The sequence below is a fragment of the Salmo salar genome, chromosome ssa13 (genome assembly GCF_905237065.1).
Source record: "Salmo salar chromosome ssa13, Ssal_v3.1, whole genome shotgun sequence".
Classification (NCBI taxonomy): domain Eukaryota; kingdom Metazoa; phylum Chordata; class Actinopteri; order Salmoniformes; family Salmonidae; genus Salmo; species Salmo salar.
Window position 1 is genome coordinate 32,487,745 of NC_059454.1, and position 18,009 is coordinate 32,505,753.

The 18,009-nt window shown below is 43.0% G+C and overlaps 3 protein-coding genes across 8 annotated transcripts in view; 2 read left to right on the top strand and 1 right to left on the bottom strand.

Moving 5' to 3' along the window:
• Positions 1 to 4,892, top strand: part of LOC106566898 (E3 ubiquitin-protein ligase Itchy) — a 19,958-nt gene extending 15,066 nt beyond the window's left edge. For all 5 annotated transcript variants that reach the window (XM_014135463.2, XM_014135468.2, XM_014135466.2 and 2 more), the window contains 8 exons: positions 1,918 to 2,077; positions 2,190 to 2,323; positions 2,485 to 2,625; positions 2,699 to 2,819; positions 2,937 to 3,041; positions 3,166 to 3,262; positions 3,366 to 3,438; positions 3,529 to 4,892. In XM_014135463.2, coding sequence (XP_013990938.1) covers positions 1,918 to 2,077; positions 2,190 to 2,323; positions 2,485 to 2,625; positions 2,699 to 2,819; positions 2,937 to 3,041; positions 3,166 to 3,262; positions 3,366 to 3,438; positions 3,529 to 3,628 — 931 coding nt within the window. In that variant the 3' untranslated portion in view covers positions 3,629 to 4,892. The remainder of the gene's footprint in view (positions 1 to 1,917; positions 2,078 to 2,189; positions 2,324 to 2,484; positions 2,626 to 2,698; positions 2,820 to 2,936; positions 3,042 to 3,165; positions 3,263 to 3,365; positions 3,439 to 3,528) is intronic.
• On the bottom strand, positions 4,807 to 12,970 carry znf341 (zinc finger protein 341). Of its 2 annotated transcripts, none has more exons than XM_014135470.2 (15): positions 12,867 to 12,970; positions 12,297 to 12,407; positions 11,938 to 12,128; positions 11,564 to 11,713; positions 9,970 to 10,185; positions 9,550 to 9,733; positions 9,329 to 9,419; positions 8,985 to 9,217; positions 8,601 to 8,809; positions 6,712 to 6,920; positions 6,437 to 6,533; positions 6,214 to 6,346; positions 6,010 to 6,121; positions 5,782 to 5,852; positions 4,807 to 5,646 (listed from the first exon to the last, which is right to left on the bottom strand). In XM_014135470.2, exons 1-15 carry the CDS (start codon positions 12,895 to 12,897, stop codon positions 5,288 to 5,290), a joined length of 2,397 nt encoding a protein of 798 aa, XP_013990945.1. In that variant the 5' UTR covers positions 12,898 to 12,970; the 3' UTR covers positions 4,807 to 5,287. The 2 variants fall into 2 exon arrangements, with proteins under 2 accessions (XP_013990945.1, XP_013990944.1); XM_014135469.2 differs by having other exon boundaries at positions 9,329 to 9,422.
• A 372-nt stretch (positions 12,971 to 13,342) lies between these two features.
• Positions 13,343 to 17,888, top strand: e2f1 (E2F transcription factor 1). Its single transcript, XM_014135472.2, has 7 exons — positions 13,343 to 14,804; positions 14,970 to 15,072; positions 15,208 to 15,427; positions 15,617 to 15,769; positions 15,851 to 15,965; positions 16,108 to 16,336; positions 16,464 to 17,888. Exons 1-7 carry the CDS (start codon positions 14,559 to 14,561, stop codon positions 16,697 to 16,699), a joined length of 1,302 nt encoding a protein of 433 aa, XP_013990947.1. The 5' UTR covers positions 13,343 to 14,558; the 3' UTR covers positions 16,700 to 17,888.
• Positions 17,889 to 18,009: the final 121 nt, after the last annotated feature.

Sequence of the window (18,009 nt, forward strand, 5' to 3'; positions counted from 1 at the left end):
TTTTGAAACATTTTCATTGATGTCAGATTGATTAGAGAGACAATAGAGTGCTGAGTACCAGGCAGTTAGCAAGTTTGGTTGGATACTAATGACCATCAGAGCTTGGAGAAGCCTAATTAACGTGACTTATAAGTCACGTGGAATATGACTGCCGTCATGACTCGTGACCGCTGGTGTGGCGGTAATACGGTCACCGTAACAGCCCTAGTCCATCCACTTTTTGTTCCATTTGCTTCTTTAAGAAATGTTTTGAAACAGAATTGGCGGAATGAATACACCCCTGATCACCCGCACCCACAGTTCCCTTTCATAGCAGCCATTAAAACATTTTCCCTTCGCTTGTGGACTTCAGTGCACAACACAATAGCTGTCTGTGACCAGGCAAAAAAAGAACTCTCCAAGCCAAACCTTCATACAATAACCGTTACACACAACCTACATCGATGTCACCGTATTTGCTGTCAACATAGTTCTAGTAGCTAATGTGTTTGTACACTTGGATTGTGGGTTTACTATCACGCAGTAGTGTTCATACAGCAAGCAGTTTTGCACATTTACAGTATAAAACCGAAAGCTTACCTTGAATTGGAAGTGTTGGATAGCCGTAGCCAGCTAGCTAACATGAATATCATTCCTTTCTGTTTGAGTCAGGTTGTTGAGTAGGCAAAATTAGCTGCATTAGCTAGCGTAACTGAAAGTGCAACTAAAAATCTAACACTACAAATTCTCTCTGCTGTTAACTTTTTAAGAAATGAATTTGTTCAAAACTGTTCCACTATTCTCTTTTTTTTTTTCACATGTTATGCACTTCAGTGCTAGCTAGCTGTAGCTTATGCTTTCAGTACTAGATTAATTCTCTGATCCTTTGATTCGATGGACATGTCAGTTCATGCTGCAAGAGCTCTGATAGGTTGGGGGATGTCCTCCGGAAGTCGTCATAATTACTGTGTAAGTCTATAGACGGGGGTGAGAACCATGAGCCTCTTAGGTTTTGTATTGAAGTCAATGTACCCAGGGGTAGCACTGGCTAAACCATGGTGCTACCCTACTGCTGTTGAGGCTACTGTAGACCATTGCAGAACTGTGTTTTAATCAGTTATGTGGTGACATGAATATATTTAGTATCTTTTTTATCTAAAAAATTACTTTTTAAAGCTGCAATATGTAACTTGTTGGGCAACCTGACAAAATTCACAGAAGTTAGTTATAGATCTGTAATTCTCATTGAAAACATGTCTAAGAAGCAGTAGATCTGTTCTGTGTGCTATTTCTATGCTTCCCGTTTTGAAGGTTTGTTTTTGCGTCTTACTTTCGGTTTTGTACACCAGCTTCAAACAGCTGAAAATACAACATTTTTTGTTATGCGAAAAGATATTTCACAGCTGTTTAATTATTCTCTACACCAGGGGTACTCAACTCTTACCCTACGAGGTCCGGAGCTGCTGTATTTCTGTTCATGTGATCATTAATTGCACACACCTGGTATCCCAGGTCTAAATTAGTCCCTGATTAGAGAGGAACAATGAAAAAACGCAGTGGAAATGGCTTCGTGGTCCAGAGTTGAGTTTGAAAGCTCTACACTATACTTGTTTTGTCACACAAACTGAAATTAAGTCAACTTTTTTTAGAATTTTAGCAACCAGAAAATGGCGGAGCGATTTCTGCATAGTGCATCTTTGTTTCACTTTTTTTATGAAATGGTCCTCTGAGGAGACGCCACCGAAGTTATTGTAGTGGTGAAGGAACCTTCTGTGCCCCCTGGTCTAAGGTTCAGCTACTTGAATTACCTTTTAAAACATCATAGATAAGTGTTTGTTTGTCTTCAAGTTGATATTTGACCCAGTTATGAAGTGTGGTGTTAACTAGATCCTTGCAGAGAGGTTTTGTGTTATGAAATATATATTTCTCTCTTTGTAGGGAGTGGTTCTTCCTGCTGTCTCACGAGGTGCTGAACCCCATGTATTGCCTGTTTGAGTATGCTGGGAAGGACAACTACTGCTTACAGATCAACCCTGCCTCCAACATCAACCCTGATCACCTCAAGTACTTCAAATTCATCGGACGCTTCATCGCCATGGTGATTATTTTTAGTCACTGTTTTTCAACTGCAATGTGACATTTGCGAATGCAAAGATCTGCTGATGCAGTTCTGTATTTTTAAATGTTAACCTCCTGATCTCTTTTCGCAGGCTCTTTTCCATGGGAAGTTCATTGACACAGGCTTTTCGCTACCGTTCTACAAGCGCATGCTGAACAAGCCATGGGCACTGAAAGATCTAGAGTCCATTGACCCAGAATTCTACAATTCTCTCATCTGGATTAAGTGAGTCTTCTGAGGAAGCTGTACTAAAAATAAATATTGTTTGTTTAATGTTTTGGTGGCTGTAATGAACACTTCATTTCATGGCCCCATTTTTCTTGATAACATTAGTTTTCCATTTTGGGTCACTGATACGTGTCTTTGTCATCTGTTGTGCACTTCAGGGAGAACGACATTGAGGAGTGTGGCCTGGAGATGTACTTCTCTGTGGACAAAGAGATTCTGGGTGAAATCACCACTCATGAGCTCAAGCCGGACGGAGGAGAGGTCCTGGTCACTGAGGAGAACAAGGAGGAGTATATCAGGTCTGTCTCAGCATATTGCCCCCCCCTCCCCTCCTGGTGTGTGGTGCCTTGATGGTCTGTGTTTCTCTCCCAGGCTTGTAGCAGAGTGGAGGTTGTCCAGAGGTGTGGAGGAGCAGACCCAGGCCTTCTTTGAGGGCTTCAACGAGGTCCTCCCACAGCAGTACCTGCAGTACTTTGATGCCAAAGAACTTGAGGTACTAGTCTTAGTTTGGCCTACTTATTTACACCAGGTTCACTCTGGTAAAGATGACAGCTGTTGTTCCAACTCACATGTACCAGTGAGCCAATTGTTACTTGTCAACTTCCTGCAGGTCATGCTGTGTGGGATGCAGGAGATCGACCTGGCAGACTGGCAGAGGAACACCATCTACAGACACTATGCACGCAGCAGCAAGCAGGTCCTCTGGTTCTGGCAGGTCAGTGTTACAAATCTCTCCTCACCAGAGCTACAGTCAAGTGCCACATCTCCTCAGTATCATTACATTCATGCAACAAAGAACATCTATGAACATACTGTACTCTCTTGGACTTGCCTTCCAGCTCATCAAAGAGATGGACAATGAGAAGCGGATGAGGCTCCTCCAGTTCGTTACAGGCACCTGCCGCCTTCCTGTCGGAGGCTTTGCTGACCTATTGGGTAAGGAATTTAACCTGTAAGGGTAAAAGTTCATGAAATATAACATTTTGCTATTTTTACTTCTAAGTAGATGGGTTAGTGACTTACATATTTGTTTTTGTAGGGAGCAATGGCCCTCAGAAGTTCTGCATCGAGAAGGTGGGAAAGGAGAACTGGCTACCCAGAAGTCACACCTGGTGAGTACTGTATGGAAGAGTCAAGGTTAGAACAGAGTAAAGGCTTCACTCGACAGATATCTAACCTGCCTCTATTTTCCCCTTCTCTAGCTTCAATCGATTGGATCTGCCTCCTTACAAAAGCTATGAGCAGCTGAAGGAGAAATTGATGTTTGCGATTGAAGAGACTGAGGGCTTTGGGCAGGAGTGATCCAGCAACGGATCAATAGATAGAGAGTGTGGTCTTCATTTGTCAGGGAGCCTCTTGAAGACCAGCGTGTTTTTGTGTGTGCTTGCCAGTGTTTCCCCTATATGCATTTAGCAGTGGCGCACCGACGCTACCTCCTGCATTTAAAAAAAAATTAAAAATGATGTGGCTGTATAGGTGTAAGCCCCAGGAAGACTCCATTCACCACCACCACCCCCCTGCAAACTCTGCCACCTCTGCTGAAACAAATCCTAGGGGAAACACTGCGTGCTGTTGAAGGGAGAAAACTTGCTCTGAAATACTGGAAGAATATTTGAGGGTATCGATCCACAACAGTAAGCTGCTCCCTTCTCTCAGAATGTCCCCCACATCATGCATGAACGCTGGAAACCCACCCTCAATAACATTATATATGGGACAGGGATATCAAAGCATCGGTCCCATCATCTTTTGATTGACCCACCACTATTTCTGACAATCCTAACGCTGACTTTGAGGAAAATGAAGACCTCTGATCAGGCAATGGCCAGATCCAGAAGTTGCACTGCACATGCTTCAAAATAGAACAGTCCTTCTGTTCAAAGCTCCTTAGCATTTATCTGTGAATCAATAAAATATTGCAAGGGACAATATTGGCCCCTATATTTATGGTACAAGAGTACATGGATCTACTATGGCCCTAGTTTTATAGGGCATTGTGACATGATCAAATGATTATTTTATTTTTAAGTATTCTGGGGAATGAGAAGTGTGAAATGTTTGTCTTCGGTGATATGAGATTTAACCACATTGGAGACTAGATATACATGTAGCTTTTAATAGTCTGGGAGATTTTTAGCATACGAATTTATCGATTTTTATATTAATGGGAGATGTTTTTCTGGCTGTGGCAAAAGCAATGGAATACATCTTTTTTTCCCTGGAAGATTATGAATGGAAATCCCAGGGAAGTAAATGTGTAAATAAAAAGCCAGCTCCTTTTTATTTTTGTCTCCAGATGTATCCTTATGCAACGTAACTGCTATCCCTGTATATGAAACCATGTTGTAAATTGTTAATAACAAATGAATTTCCTTTTATAAAAAGGGGTTTATGGTGAAATGCTGTTTTGATTTATGTACATTTAAGTTTAAGACGGGTTTCCTTTGGATGTGTCAAATGAAAACAATGTCCCAATCATGTAGAGTGAAACTGCTTAAAGTCATGGCTATCCATTTTGAATAGATGCAGCTTAATTTATTCAATAAACATCAAGTGCATGCCTTAAGATTCATACATTACATAAAATGTTTCACAAAATAGAATCAGTACCTAGGATAGTCAGGAATGTCCACAATGGATTGACTGTACATGTGGCAGGTGAAAAAATACCTTTTAAACTGAAAGTGCTTTCATAAGGATGAAAACATTATCACCTGTTGTCTGGTCACGGATGAGGCAACTCACTGTTCTGAATAACAATCATTAACAGGAAAAAGTGCCAAGCTTCAATGTTTTAATATAAAACATAAACACTTTAATTGGAGGGATATGGTGAGATTCAAATCCCTTCCACATGCAGAGGTAGTCTCAGGACAATATCAAGATTTGGCTTGAATGTAACTCAGGCCACAATCCATTGTCTCTAAACATGGGTGCTCTGCTGGAAACAGCCAGTGTCACTCAGCAGTCTCCAAAGTGTTCCTCCTGCTCTGCCTCTCCTCCCTCCAACTGATCCTCCACTGCCTGAGGGTCCACAATCCTCTCTTCTTCCTCCCTTTCATCCACCTCTTCCCTGCTATGTTCCGACTCCTGGTTCCCCTCCCTGTGTCCCTGCCTCTTCACTCTCTTCTCCGCCCCGTCCTTCTCCGCTGCAGCCACGGGGCACTTGTGGTCTCTGTAGTACTTCTGTCGCGTGAAGCCCTTGTTGCAGGTGGCACAGCGGAAACGATAGTTGTCTGTGTGCGAGCGTTGGTGCTCCAGCATGTGGGCTCGTCTGCTGAAAGCTTTCTGGCAGTACCCACATTTATAGGGCTTAATACCTTGGGATGACAGAAAAGGGTATGGCTCTATTGTTTTGAACCCTAACTTTAAAATGGCTGTCAAGACCTGCAACAAGGTTTATGTCTACAGCTGTGACTATTAATCATTTACAACAACAGACAGGAAACACTCACCAGAATGAGACAATATGTGTGCCTTCAGCTTGTCTGGTCTGTTAAACTCTTTAGTGCAGCCAACATGTGTCCTGAAAGAACAAAACAATGCTTTGAATACACCAATAAATAAAGCAGAGCTTAGTTACATTGACGTCAAAGTTATCCCCAGCTTGTGTTGGAATCCTTTGTGGCTCAGCTTTCCAAATAGCCTCACTTATGACCTGTTGGAACAGAAGTCTCACTTACCTAAATGGACATTTGTATTTCTTAAAGGGCTCATGAATGAGCATGTGCCTCTTCACCTTGTCCTTCCTGTTGAACATGGCCTCACAAACTGAACATTTGTATGGCTTTTCTCCTGCAATGAAATGACAGTGTTGCCATAAGCACAGCAGAGAGAATCGAGTGAAAGTTATCTACATCATGGCCTAATGTGTCTGCATGCCTCACCTGAGTGGATACGAGTGTGCAGTTTGAGGTAGTGCTCGGTTTTGAAGAACTTTTTACATATCTGACATTTGAACCTCCCTCCGATACCATGTGTGGGCAGGTGTCGTCGGAAATACCTCTCACAAGGAAAAACCTGACAAAATGAAAAGCATTCTTTAGAGTCTAACTGCATGGAAAGTAGATGCTAACCTAGCAGTGAATGACAATTTTTTCTAGACCATACCTTTTGGCAATGTGGGCAGGGGAAGTTATGGGAGGCAGTTAATAAATGCTGCTCCAAGGCCTCTTGTGTGGCGTACCGGCTTTGGCATTTCATGCACCTGAGTGTGATAGAAACACTTGTGAAATCACTCACCATGGGGTCAAACTAAAAGGTCATAAAACACAGAGAGAAGTTGTGATCACACTGAAAATAAAAATGTTTTAAACAAACCCACTGACTGAACTTTGTAAGCATTAGGATGGCCTAATTAAAAGAGTGGAGATGGTGAAGCTGACCTATAGAAAGTAGTCTCCTTGCGTGGGTTCTGCTGGGGACAGAAGCAGTGGGAGTACTGGTGCACCCCCAGCTCAAACAGCGAGGGGAACACCTTGCCACACAGGTGGCAGCGGTAGGTGAGCTGCTCCTGGTGCGTCCGGATGTGCTCCAGGAACAGATCCAGCTTCTGGAACGTCTGGGAACAGGTCTTCACCACACACTTATATACCTGAAACACAGCGGGAAGGAACATTAGAAGGATGAGTGGTGAGAACAGAACTTCTAAGACATCTGACACAAATCAAAGTTTACTGGTAGCGTACACAGATCTGCAGATGTTATTGCCGGTTTCAAGCTCCAACAGTGCAGTAATACCTAGCAATTAAAAAAAAAAATAATACACAATCCAGAAATGTTTTAAAATAAGTTATAGGATGAGCCATGACTACAATACAGTATGTAAACATTATTAAAAAGTCACCAGTGTTCATGACTATGTACATTGGGCAGCAGTTTTTAAGGTGCAGCACTGAGTACCGGATACTGGGTGGAGGCCAGCATGTGGTGACTCTTTAGCAGTCTGATGGCCTGGAGATAGAACCTTTCTCAGTCTCTTGGGCCCAGCTTTGATGCACCTGTAATGTCTCCACCTTCTAGATGGTAGTGGGGTGAACAGGCCGTGGCTCGGGTGGCTGAGGTCCTTGATGATCTTCTTGGCCTTCCTGTGACACCGGTGCTGTAGATGTCCTGGAGGGCAGGCAGTGTGCCCTCAATGATGCATTAAGCTGACCGCACCACCCTCTGGAGAGCCCTGCGGTTGAGGACGGTGCAATTTCTGTACCAGGCGGTGATACAGCCCAACAAGATAGCTTCAAAGACGCATCTGTAGAAGTTTGTAAGGGTCTTAGGGGCCAAGCCTGAATTTCTTCAGCCTCCTGAGGTTGAAGAGGCAGTGTTGTACATTCTTCACTATGCTGTCTGTGTGAAGGGACCATTTCAGGTTGTCAGCACGCCAAGGAACCTGAAGCTTTTGACCCTCTCCACTGCGGCCCGTCGATGTGGAATGGGGCGTGCTCTCTCTGCTGTCTCCTGTAGTCCACGATCAGCTCCTTCGTTTTGTTGACATTGAGGGAGAGGTTATTTTCCTTGCACCACTCCACCAGGGCTCTCACCACCTCCCTGTAGGCTGTCTCATCGTTGTTGGTAATCAGGCCTACCACTATTGTGTTCTCAGCAAACTTGATGATTGAGTTGGAGACGTGCGTGGCCACGCAGTCATGGGTGAACAGGGAGTAGAAGGGGCTAAGCACACCCAGTGGGGCTCCCGTGTTGAGGATCAGCGTGGTGGAGGAGTTGTTGCCTACCTTCACCACTTGGGATCAGCCCGTCAGGAAGTCCAGGATCTAGTTGCACAGGGAGTGGTTCAGACCCATGGCCCTGAGCTTAGTGATGAGCACTATGGTGTTGAAGGCTGAGCTTTAGTCGATTAACAGCATTCTTACATAAGTATTTATCTTGTCCGGGTGGGATAGGGCAGCGCAATGGCGATTGCATCGGCCGTGGATACGTTGGGGCGATATGCTCTAGGGTGTCAGGTAAGGTGGTGATATGGTCAAGTAGCATCTCAAAGCACCTCATGATGACAGAAGTGAGTGCTACGGGGCGATAGTCATTTAGTTCAGTTACCTTCGCTTTCTTTGGTACAGCAACAATGGTGAATATTTTGAAGCAAGTGGGGACAGCAGACTGGGATATGGAGAGATTCATATTTGAATAACTGTGCATCGGAGGACAAAAAAAGTTTGCCAAATAATATTAGCACTGATTGCCCCTGTGCATAATAAGGCTTGTGCATGAATGCTTCATTATTGTTCCCGGTAGATCCTTCCCTCTGGCCATGTGGACTCACCTGCTCCCCCTTGTGCTGGGTCATGTGAGATTTGAGCTGGAAGTAGGTGCTGAACTTGCCGGCACAGAACTGGCACTGGTAGGAGCTGTCGATCAGGATAATCTGCTTGGTCTGGGCCTGCTGGCCTTTCTGCTTGCAGTCACCATCTCCCAAGCTGTCCACATCAGTCTGGGAGTCACAGTCTCTCTCCTCAGGCTCACCTGGGGCTTCTGGACACACATTCAGTACACAATCTACATTTATAATACATACTTAAGCCCTTATAGATTACATATTTCATTGACTTTGGATTTTGGTAATCATTACTTATTGGCACAATGTCATCCTTAAAAGGTCTTAGTGGCCTATAGAGAAATGATCATGATTAGACAGTGAGATGATTACCTGGCTGCTCCTCCTCTTCATTCTGTTGTTGTTGTTCCTCCTGTTCTTCCTGTTGCTCCATGACCTCCTCTGCACACAGTGGTACCACCTTGACTGTGATGGGCAGCCTGGACACTGAATTGGCCACTCCCGAAGGCCACACTTTGTGTGTCTGCATGTGCTTTTTCACATTAGACTTCTGGGCAAAGGCCCGGCCGCATACAATGCACTGGAAAGGCTTCTCCCCTGTATGACTGTGGAGACATCCAAGACTATAATATAAAACGTGATATTCTTATCCTGGGTAGATTCAATGCATATGGATAGTGCTTTTCTGTTTGGTGAACTCGATTTGTGAAACTCACCTTCTGATATGTTGCTGGAGATCAAAGTTTTTGGAGAAGACTTTGTCACAGAAATTGCACTTCAGCTTCTGGGACTTTCCTTTCATTTGTTCTGCTGAAAAGCCAACGCATAGAACGGACAACATTTTATTTAGCCAATAATGAGAAACATGTAATATAAAGAATAATTTCTTAGGATATAGACCTATATGTATATTGACATTTGTTTCTCAAAATCATACCTGCTGCTCCATCCTGGCCTTTCTTGCCATTTCTGGGTTGTTTAGGAATGATCACCTTGTCAAACTCTTCAAGCTCAGTTAGGTTTGCATTGATGCTGCAGGTTTTGGTCTTGGTGCCTTGCTTCCCAGGACTGTATACTGGAGGAGTGTTGAATGACTGGCTCTCCACACACTGACTGGGGACCTGTGGGGCATAAATAATACATTTTATTTTATTATTTCACCTTTATTTAACCAGGTAGGCCTGTTGAGAACAAGTTCTCATTTACAACTGCAACCTGGCCATGTATAACACTTGAACTAATGGTCCAACATCTTTAGGATGTTGCCCAAACACTGCAGAGTACAGACATGGAAATAAACAAGTCTGTCATCCTCCTCATTCTGTGCAAAGTACAGATTGCATTAGTAAAAGCTCACCTGTACAGATTGGAACGGCTGCAAGCCCAGGGTGTGAATCTCTGCACTACCACTCACAGACATTTGAGGCATTGTGCTGTAGACCTGGACCACTGAGTTGCTGATACTGGACAGCACCTGGGAGGACAGAGGCTGAGACTGTCCAGGTGGGAGAGAGTGGGAGGACTGCTGATGGTGCTGGAGGTAGGATGCACCTGTGTGCATACTCAGGTTACTCTGAGAAGGGAAAGTAAACTAGATTTACAGTTGAAGTCAGAAGTTTACATACACTTAGGTTGGAGTCATTAAAACTCATTTTTCAACCACTCCTCAAATTTCTTGTTAACAAACTATAGTTTTGGCAAGTCGGTTAGGACATCTACTTTGTGCATGACACAAGCAATTTTTCCAACAATTTTTTACAGACAGATTATTTCACTTATAATAATTCACTGTTTCACAATTCCAGTGGTCAGAAGTTTACATACACTAAGTTGACTGTGCCTTTAAACAGCTTGGAAAATTCCAGAAAAGGATGTCATGGCTTTAGAAGATTCTGATAGGCTAATTGACATCATTTGAGTCAATTGGAGGTGTACCTGTGGATGTATTTCAAGGCCGACCTTCAAACTCAGTGCCTCTCTGCTTGACATCATGGGAAAATCAAAAGAAATCAGCCAAGACCTCGGAAAAAATATTATAGACGTCCACAGTAAAACGAGTCCTATATTGACGTAACCTGAAAGGCCGCTCAGCAAGGAAGAAACCACTGATTCAAAACCGCCATAAAAAAGCCAGACAACGGATTGCAACTGCACATGGGGACAAAGATCATACTTTTTGGAGAAATGTCCTCTAGTCTGATGAAACAAAAATAGAACTGTTTGGCCATAATGACCATTGTTATGTTTGGAGGAAAAAGGGGGAGGCTTGCAAGCCGAAGAACATCATCTCAACCGTGAAGCACGGGGGTGGCAATGATGTGGATATATTGAAGCAACATCAAGACATCAGTCAGGAAGTTAAAGCTTGGTCGCAAATGGGTCTTCCAAATGGACAATGACCCCAAGCATACTTCCAAAGTTGTGGCAAAATGGCTTAAGGACAACAAAGTCAAGGTATTGGAGTGGCCATCACAAAGCCCTGACCTCAATCCCATAGAACATTTGTGGGTAGAACTGAAAAAGCGTGTGTGAGCAAGGAGGCCTACAAAGCTGACTCAGTTACACCAGCTCTGAATGGGCCAAAATTCACCCAACTTATTGTGGGAAGCTAGTGGATGGCTACCCAAAACGTTTGACCCAAGTTAAACAATTTAAAGGCAATGCTACCAAATACTAATTGAGTGTATGTAAACTTCTGACCCACTGGGAATGTGATGAAAGAAATAAAAGCTGAAATAAAACACTCTACTATTATTCTGACATTTCACATTCTTAAAATAAAGTGGTGATTTTAACTGACCTAAGACAGGGAATTTTTACTAGGATTAAATGTCAGGAATTGTGAAAAACTGAGTTTAAATGTATTTGGCTAAGGTGTATGTAAACTTCAGACTTCAACTGTATATAGTGAATACAGCCAGAAGAATCTTAATTATATGAACACCACTTACCTGAATAGGGGGCTGCAAAGCTGCCATGGGTTGGTCAATGGACGTGAAGGCGGAGATGGCAGACATCAGAACATCATCACTCACTAAAACATTGCCTTGGACAAGTGTGTGAGTAAGAGGAGATGGAGGCACTGTAATGTATGTGGATACCTGATGTGGATGGCAAAACAAAGAAAAAAGGAAGACTGCATTAGCCAGCATTTACAATGCAAGCAAATTATTGTTCTAGAGAGGATGTGATGGTACTACGCACTGGCCCATACAGTAGCTAAGTACAGGAGATAAGTAACTAGTTTCTCACTCATGGTACTCCACTTTGGGAAGAGACTAAGTAATAAACATCTCAGCTAACAATAACAAACATAAGTACCCACCTGTCTGTTGGCGGGGGTCTGTGGCACAGAGCTAATGGAGGGCACACGGGTGTAGGCATTACTAGATGCCAGTGATACTGTAGACAGGGAGGGGGCATTGGACTGGCAATGCTCTCTCTTGTGGGTCATGAAGGCATGCAATGAATTGAACTGTTTCTTGCACTTCCCACAAAGAAAAACGTCTTCGTCGTCTGTAGAGAACAATTGGGGATATATCAACACTCAAGTATTTCAATGGCAATAAATGGAGATGCAGAATGCATGTTTGATGTGTGTTAAAGTAGTTCCTCTCTATGATCAACACAATGCAGTCATGCACTGATCAAGAGGATAAAGGGGAAGTGGAGAGAAGCGCACACCCATTGACTGAATGGTAGATGAGCCTGAGACGTTCTGACTGTTTGGGTCAGGGACACCTCCCTGGCCATCCAACAGAGACTGGACAGCCAGGACTGTCTGGTTGTCCATCCCTGGAACAGAATAATATAACTGGGGGTCAGAACGGTGCAAATCATGGGGTATATATATCATAGTACGACATGAACAAATCAAAATGCGTGATAGGACTGGTGCGCCACTGCTCTTTCCGACTACAAGACTGCCGATTCCTGCCATTTTCTGGTGGTGGTAAATGCTCGCTAGCTCAAGTGGCAGTTGTTTATTCTCAACGAATTACCAAACCAAGGGAAAAGCAATGTATTACCACAAGCAAATCTAAAGAATGTATGCAAGATTATAAAAATTCGCTCAACGAAATAATAACTAGCTAGCTGTCTGGCATCGATTATAAAGGCTTTATCATACCACAATTACGTAACTTCACCTCCTAGATAACATAAAGTAACCGCACTGTTGCTAGAAACGTTGTCTTAAAACCCACTAGCATGTTGCTAAAATAAAGGTGTGAATATGATCAAATGTATTGATACCTTCCAGGACTTCAAATATAGCCTGCGCCATCTTGTAGTTCTTCTGTGTGTAGGCGCTCAATTAATACGACTGCGTGTCCAACAAAGTTAGGTGGGCGGATTCCCAACAGCTGGTTCAGGACCAGTTCCAACAGAATTTGTCTTGTCTTTTTACTTTGGGATTTGGGTAGGACAAGCTGATCCCAAGTCAGATGTCAATGGCTATGGTAACTCGGCGGTAACTCCTGCACCCCTCTTGATTTGCATCACAAAATAGTTACCAAAGAATAAAGTGAATCAAATGAGTTAGGATATAGTCCAATATACACTTTCTCACATTTTATCTGCCAAAAACATATTTTCCCATTCAAAACAACGAAAAGCGTCGTATCACACAGAGTGGCACTTCATGGAACCAATGACAAGTCTAGGATATTCTGACTTTAGCGGAGCGCATTCACTCAGCCAATTGAAATCGTGATATTCATGCACATGCCAATTTCGCGGCTAAAGGATTTGGCGGGTAAACCTCAACTCTTGTTCTGATCAGCTGGGATAATAGCACAAAATATCATAGTTGATTTGGGGCTCAGATGATACATTTTGTGCATGGATTATAGTCAAGGTGTTCATTGAAACGATCCTTATGATTCGTTTATCGGATATGTAGATTTTTTTTGTGTGAATATGTGTCATTATTTCAGTTTTGCGGTATTGCTTCCTGGGTGTGTTGACCAAAACGAGTGGGTGAAGAACTGAGTTTGCTAGTACTGTGTCTCGCTAGCATGCTAACTTGCCCAAATTTTGTAATTTGAAAGAACGCATTATATAAATCCGGTTATTTATTCTTCCAAGGGAAACTAGACGTTCTGGCTAGTGCAGTTTTGTTAGGAAGAGTAATAACTATTTGGATTGTTGACTTGTTGTAGCTGATGTTTTGCTTGTGAGTTTCGTATGAAACTGAGTTGTGTTCAAAGTTAACCCTGAAGCGAACACAACCCAATTTCTTGGCTAACAATACTAGCAAGCCAGCTAGTTAACTAACTCGCTCAACTTTTCTAGGTCGTTGGATACAGTTTTCAATTAACTCTGTTCGCTAGCAACACAGTAAGCAAATTATTATCATTATGTTTACAACTTGCTCCAAACATCAACGTTAGCTACAGTAAATAACTAGTTAGCTAACAACAATGGACAAAGGGAAGGAGTTGCTAGATGTGGCCTCGCCGCACTCATTGGAAAGATGAAAATACCTAACGTTAGTTAGAAAAACTTCGCAGCGAGTTAGCACGCTAGCTAACGTTGGTGCTTGTTCATTACACTTTTTTCAACTATCAATATACCATAAGTGTTGCTGTATTGTATGGTTTCAGACTAACTACTGTATATTAGACTGAAGCTGCCAGGAACCTCAAACACTCTCTCAACGTTATTTTATAGCTGGCTAATTAGTAGGAATCACGCCCTATATTTGACAATACATTTTCGAATGAGTCAGCTTTGTGGAAGCTTGATTGTCAGCAAGATACTGTTAATATTAGATATGTTTAACCTCAGTATTTGAAAGCCAACTCTTTCAATACGTTTACACTTATGCACATACATTAGAGATGACATATGTCAAAAGGTGCTAATACTACCATACCAAGCCATTGGACTTGAATTCTGCCCCAACACGATCTAGGGGACTAGAGCACCCCAGTTGTGTGTGCGATGTCAGAGACGCTCCTGTCAGGTCAGACGTCGGAGGATCTATTGGTAGACTTTGAGTCTCTTCTGAATGCTGGGAGTATTGGCCTCTCAGAGGACCACCAAATAGTCATCATCTCCACTCCCAGCAATGTGGGCTTCAACTCTGCAGTCCCCAGCAACACTGGAGAGATTCTTCTGTTCGCCACCCCCCAAGGCCCTGCAGATGTGGCCCAGGACCAGCGACGGCCAACTTTGGGACGACCACCGGTAGTTAACTGACCATTTTGATATGGGTGTTGGCCGGAGTGTGACTAGAATGAGGTTATCCCTGTACGCTGACTACAGAAAGTGTGTCTGAGAAATAATTATCTGAATGCATCCATACTAACTTTTTACCTTGTCCCCCCCCCCCCTTAATAAATTGTGCTTCAGGTGAAGAGGAAGCTGGACTTGGACAGTGATCACCAATATGTGAGCACCTCTCGCCCCCCTTCTCTTGGGAGAGCCCCAACATCCACACCAGCACCTCCTAGAGGTACAAGACCCCCTGTTTTACATTCACAATTTAAATAAATATAACTATTAATGTTAATTCAGTTGTAACTTATAATTTTGGCCAAAGGTAATATACATACAAGTATTTTCATTCCTGTCTCCCTTTCTTTGTCAGTTCCAAAGCTTTCGACAGAGAAGTCTCGCTATGACACGTCTCTGAACCTGACCACCAAGCGCTTCTTGGACCTTCTAGCCCAGTCTCCCGATGGGGTGGTGGACCTCAACTGGGCCTCGCAGGTCCTGGAAGTGCAGAAGAGGCGCATCTATGACATCACCAATGTCCTGGAGGGTATCCAGCTCATCTCCAAGAAATCAAAGAACAACATACAATGGCTGTAAGTCTGAACTCTTGTACTGTACATGCAGTATGACAATATGTGTTCTGGCCTTTCTGGCTTACAATCCTTATTGTGCTGGCCTCTACAGATATGAGTCAATGCATACATCAATGATTCCACAGGATATTTGTATTAGAAAAACTTTTTTCAATTATCCTAACTATGAGGTCATTCTGTTTGTCACAGGGGGAACCGCATTGATGGAGCGTCTGTTTCCCGTTACCAGGAACTACAGAAAGAGGTGTCTGACTTCACACAGGCGGAGGAGAAACTGGATGAGCTCATTACCAAGTGTAACCTTCAGCTGAGACTCCTCACTGAGGATACCCAGAACAAGGAATATCCTTTTGTCTTGTTTTTTTTACTGTATGTGTTTGAATATGCATTATAGGGCAGTGTTTTTCTTTAACATAATGGCACGCTGGGTTATGTGATGTGCCAGGATCTGCGGAAGTCTTTTGACTCTCCTGACCAGCTGGTGATGGTAATCAGAGCCCCTCCAGAGACCCAGATGCAAGTCTCAGAGCCCAGTGAGGTATGTGGGAGGGTAAAATAACAATGGACACTTGCTCAACCCTCTTTTTCTGGACCAAATACTGTATTCCAGTTAATGTGGTTTAAACTTCAACCACAAATGTTGATTTGTCTTCTGTTATTCTTTTGTCGTCTTCTGGCAGGGCTATCAGGTCTCCCTGAAGAGCACTCGGGGTCCCATCGACGTCTTCCTGTGTCCAGAGGACAGTTCTGGTGTCTGCAGCCCAGTGACAGGCATCAGCCCCTCTAAAGCCACAGACCAGACAATGCCCCAGCATGCAGAACAACCACAGTGCAGCACCACACAGGAAATTACATCAACAGCTGCGTCCCAACAGAACTCCTCCCCTCTGCCATTATGTCGTGAAGCGGGTAAGCTCCTCTCACTAGTGTCACACTGTCACCCTGAGATTCAGGAATGTCTGAGATTTCTCCAAGAAATCCATTAACATTCCCCAATGGCTACTAAAAGTGCATTCCCTTTATTTCTGTCTTTCAGAAGCATTCCTGGAAGGCGACCCGTTCCCCAACCTGGGAGTGCTGCCGGACTTTGACCTTTCACCCCTGCCGTCCTCTGACTTCCTCGGTGGGGAGTGCTTTGGGAACCCACTGGATGGCTTCATCAACCTGTCCCCTCCACAGAGCCAGGACTACCACTTTGGTCTAGAGGAGCACGAGGGCATCAGCGAACTGTTTGACTGTGACTTTGGCGACCTGACCCCACTGGAGTTCTGACAATGTGGTGGAAAGGAAAACCCAAAGAACTAGAATGAGGTTCTGTTTCTATGGGAACACCCCATACCATCTCAGAACAAAGAAGCATACCCAAGTGGTTAAAATACAGAATTGTACAGCACAGACCGTACTAGCACTTAAGTTGCCTAGCAAAATAATTTAGTTTTAGTTGGCTATTTAATTTATTTATATACAAATCATGTTTTTGTACAGCTTCCCCCCCCCAAGTGGTTTGTGCAGGTGTATTTGTGGGATATGGATGTGATTATCAGCTGGAATATTAGCATGTTAAGCTAATAATGAATTTGTTATATTAGACATTTTAGCCATAGTCTCAGGTGTAAGGAACAGTCAGACTTTTACAGTAAGAGTTGTGTTTCAGATGCATTTTAAAAAGTCATGCAGTATGTTGGCAAATGGTAATGGCAGGATATACACTGAGTGCACAAAACATTAAGAGCACCTGCTCTTTCCGTGACATAGGTGAATCTAGGTTAAAGCAAAATTGGGAAGGTGTTCCTAATGTTTGGTGTACTCTGTTTATATTCCCAAGATTGTTTTATTTCCCCTCATGGGGTTATTTATTTCTCTGACCTGTGGGTGCCTATTAAAAACCCTTCCATAAGCTAATTACAAGGGGCACACACATTAATGGTCGGACTGTCTCAGCCTTCAATTCGATTCTCTTGAAATGGCAGCTGAACTAATAATTATTTTTTAATGTGAGATGTTTTGTTTATTTTGTCATTATCATGAACCTCGTCACAACTCTTTTCTGCAAGACTCATGTAGTGCCTTATAAAAAAACAAAACAATCAGGATGTCTGGTGTATGGATTGAATTCAGGTGTTATGCTGTGTGTAAAATTGAGGCGTTTATGAAAGTGTTAGATTTGAATTTCTTAACTGCAAGTTGTGGATTACTACTATTTGGGTGGGCCGTCAGGCTACTGTTCTTGACAATTCAGCCACTGTGCTAACAACGCGTAAGGGAAACAAGGAAACTGATGCTGCAGTCAAAATCACATTGTTCTGCGCTTTGTTTTATAACAATGTTAGAACATGAACATTTTTGCCATAAATTCCGTGGTAAAAATAATTACTTGTACCAATCTAACAAATGGTTTCAAACATGTACTTTGCCTCAACTTTTGTTTTTTAAAGAATAAAAACATTTTGATTTGACCCTACAAAATGTGTTAAAAGCAAGTTCTGCTAAGAATAGGTATGTAAAGTAAAATATGACTGAAGTTCAGTGAGGCGAAGCAGAGGTACTGATAAGACTACATCCCAAGCATTCCTACATGGCTT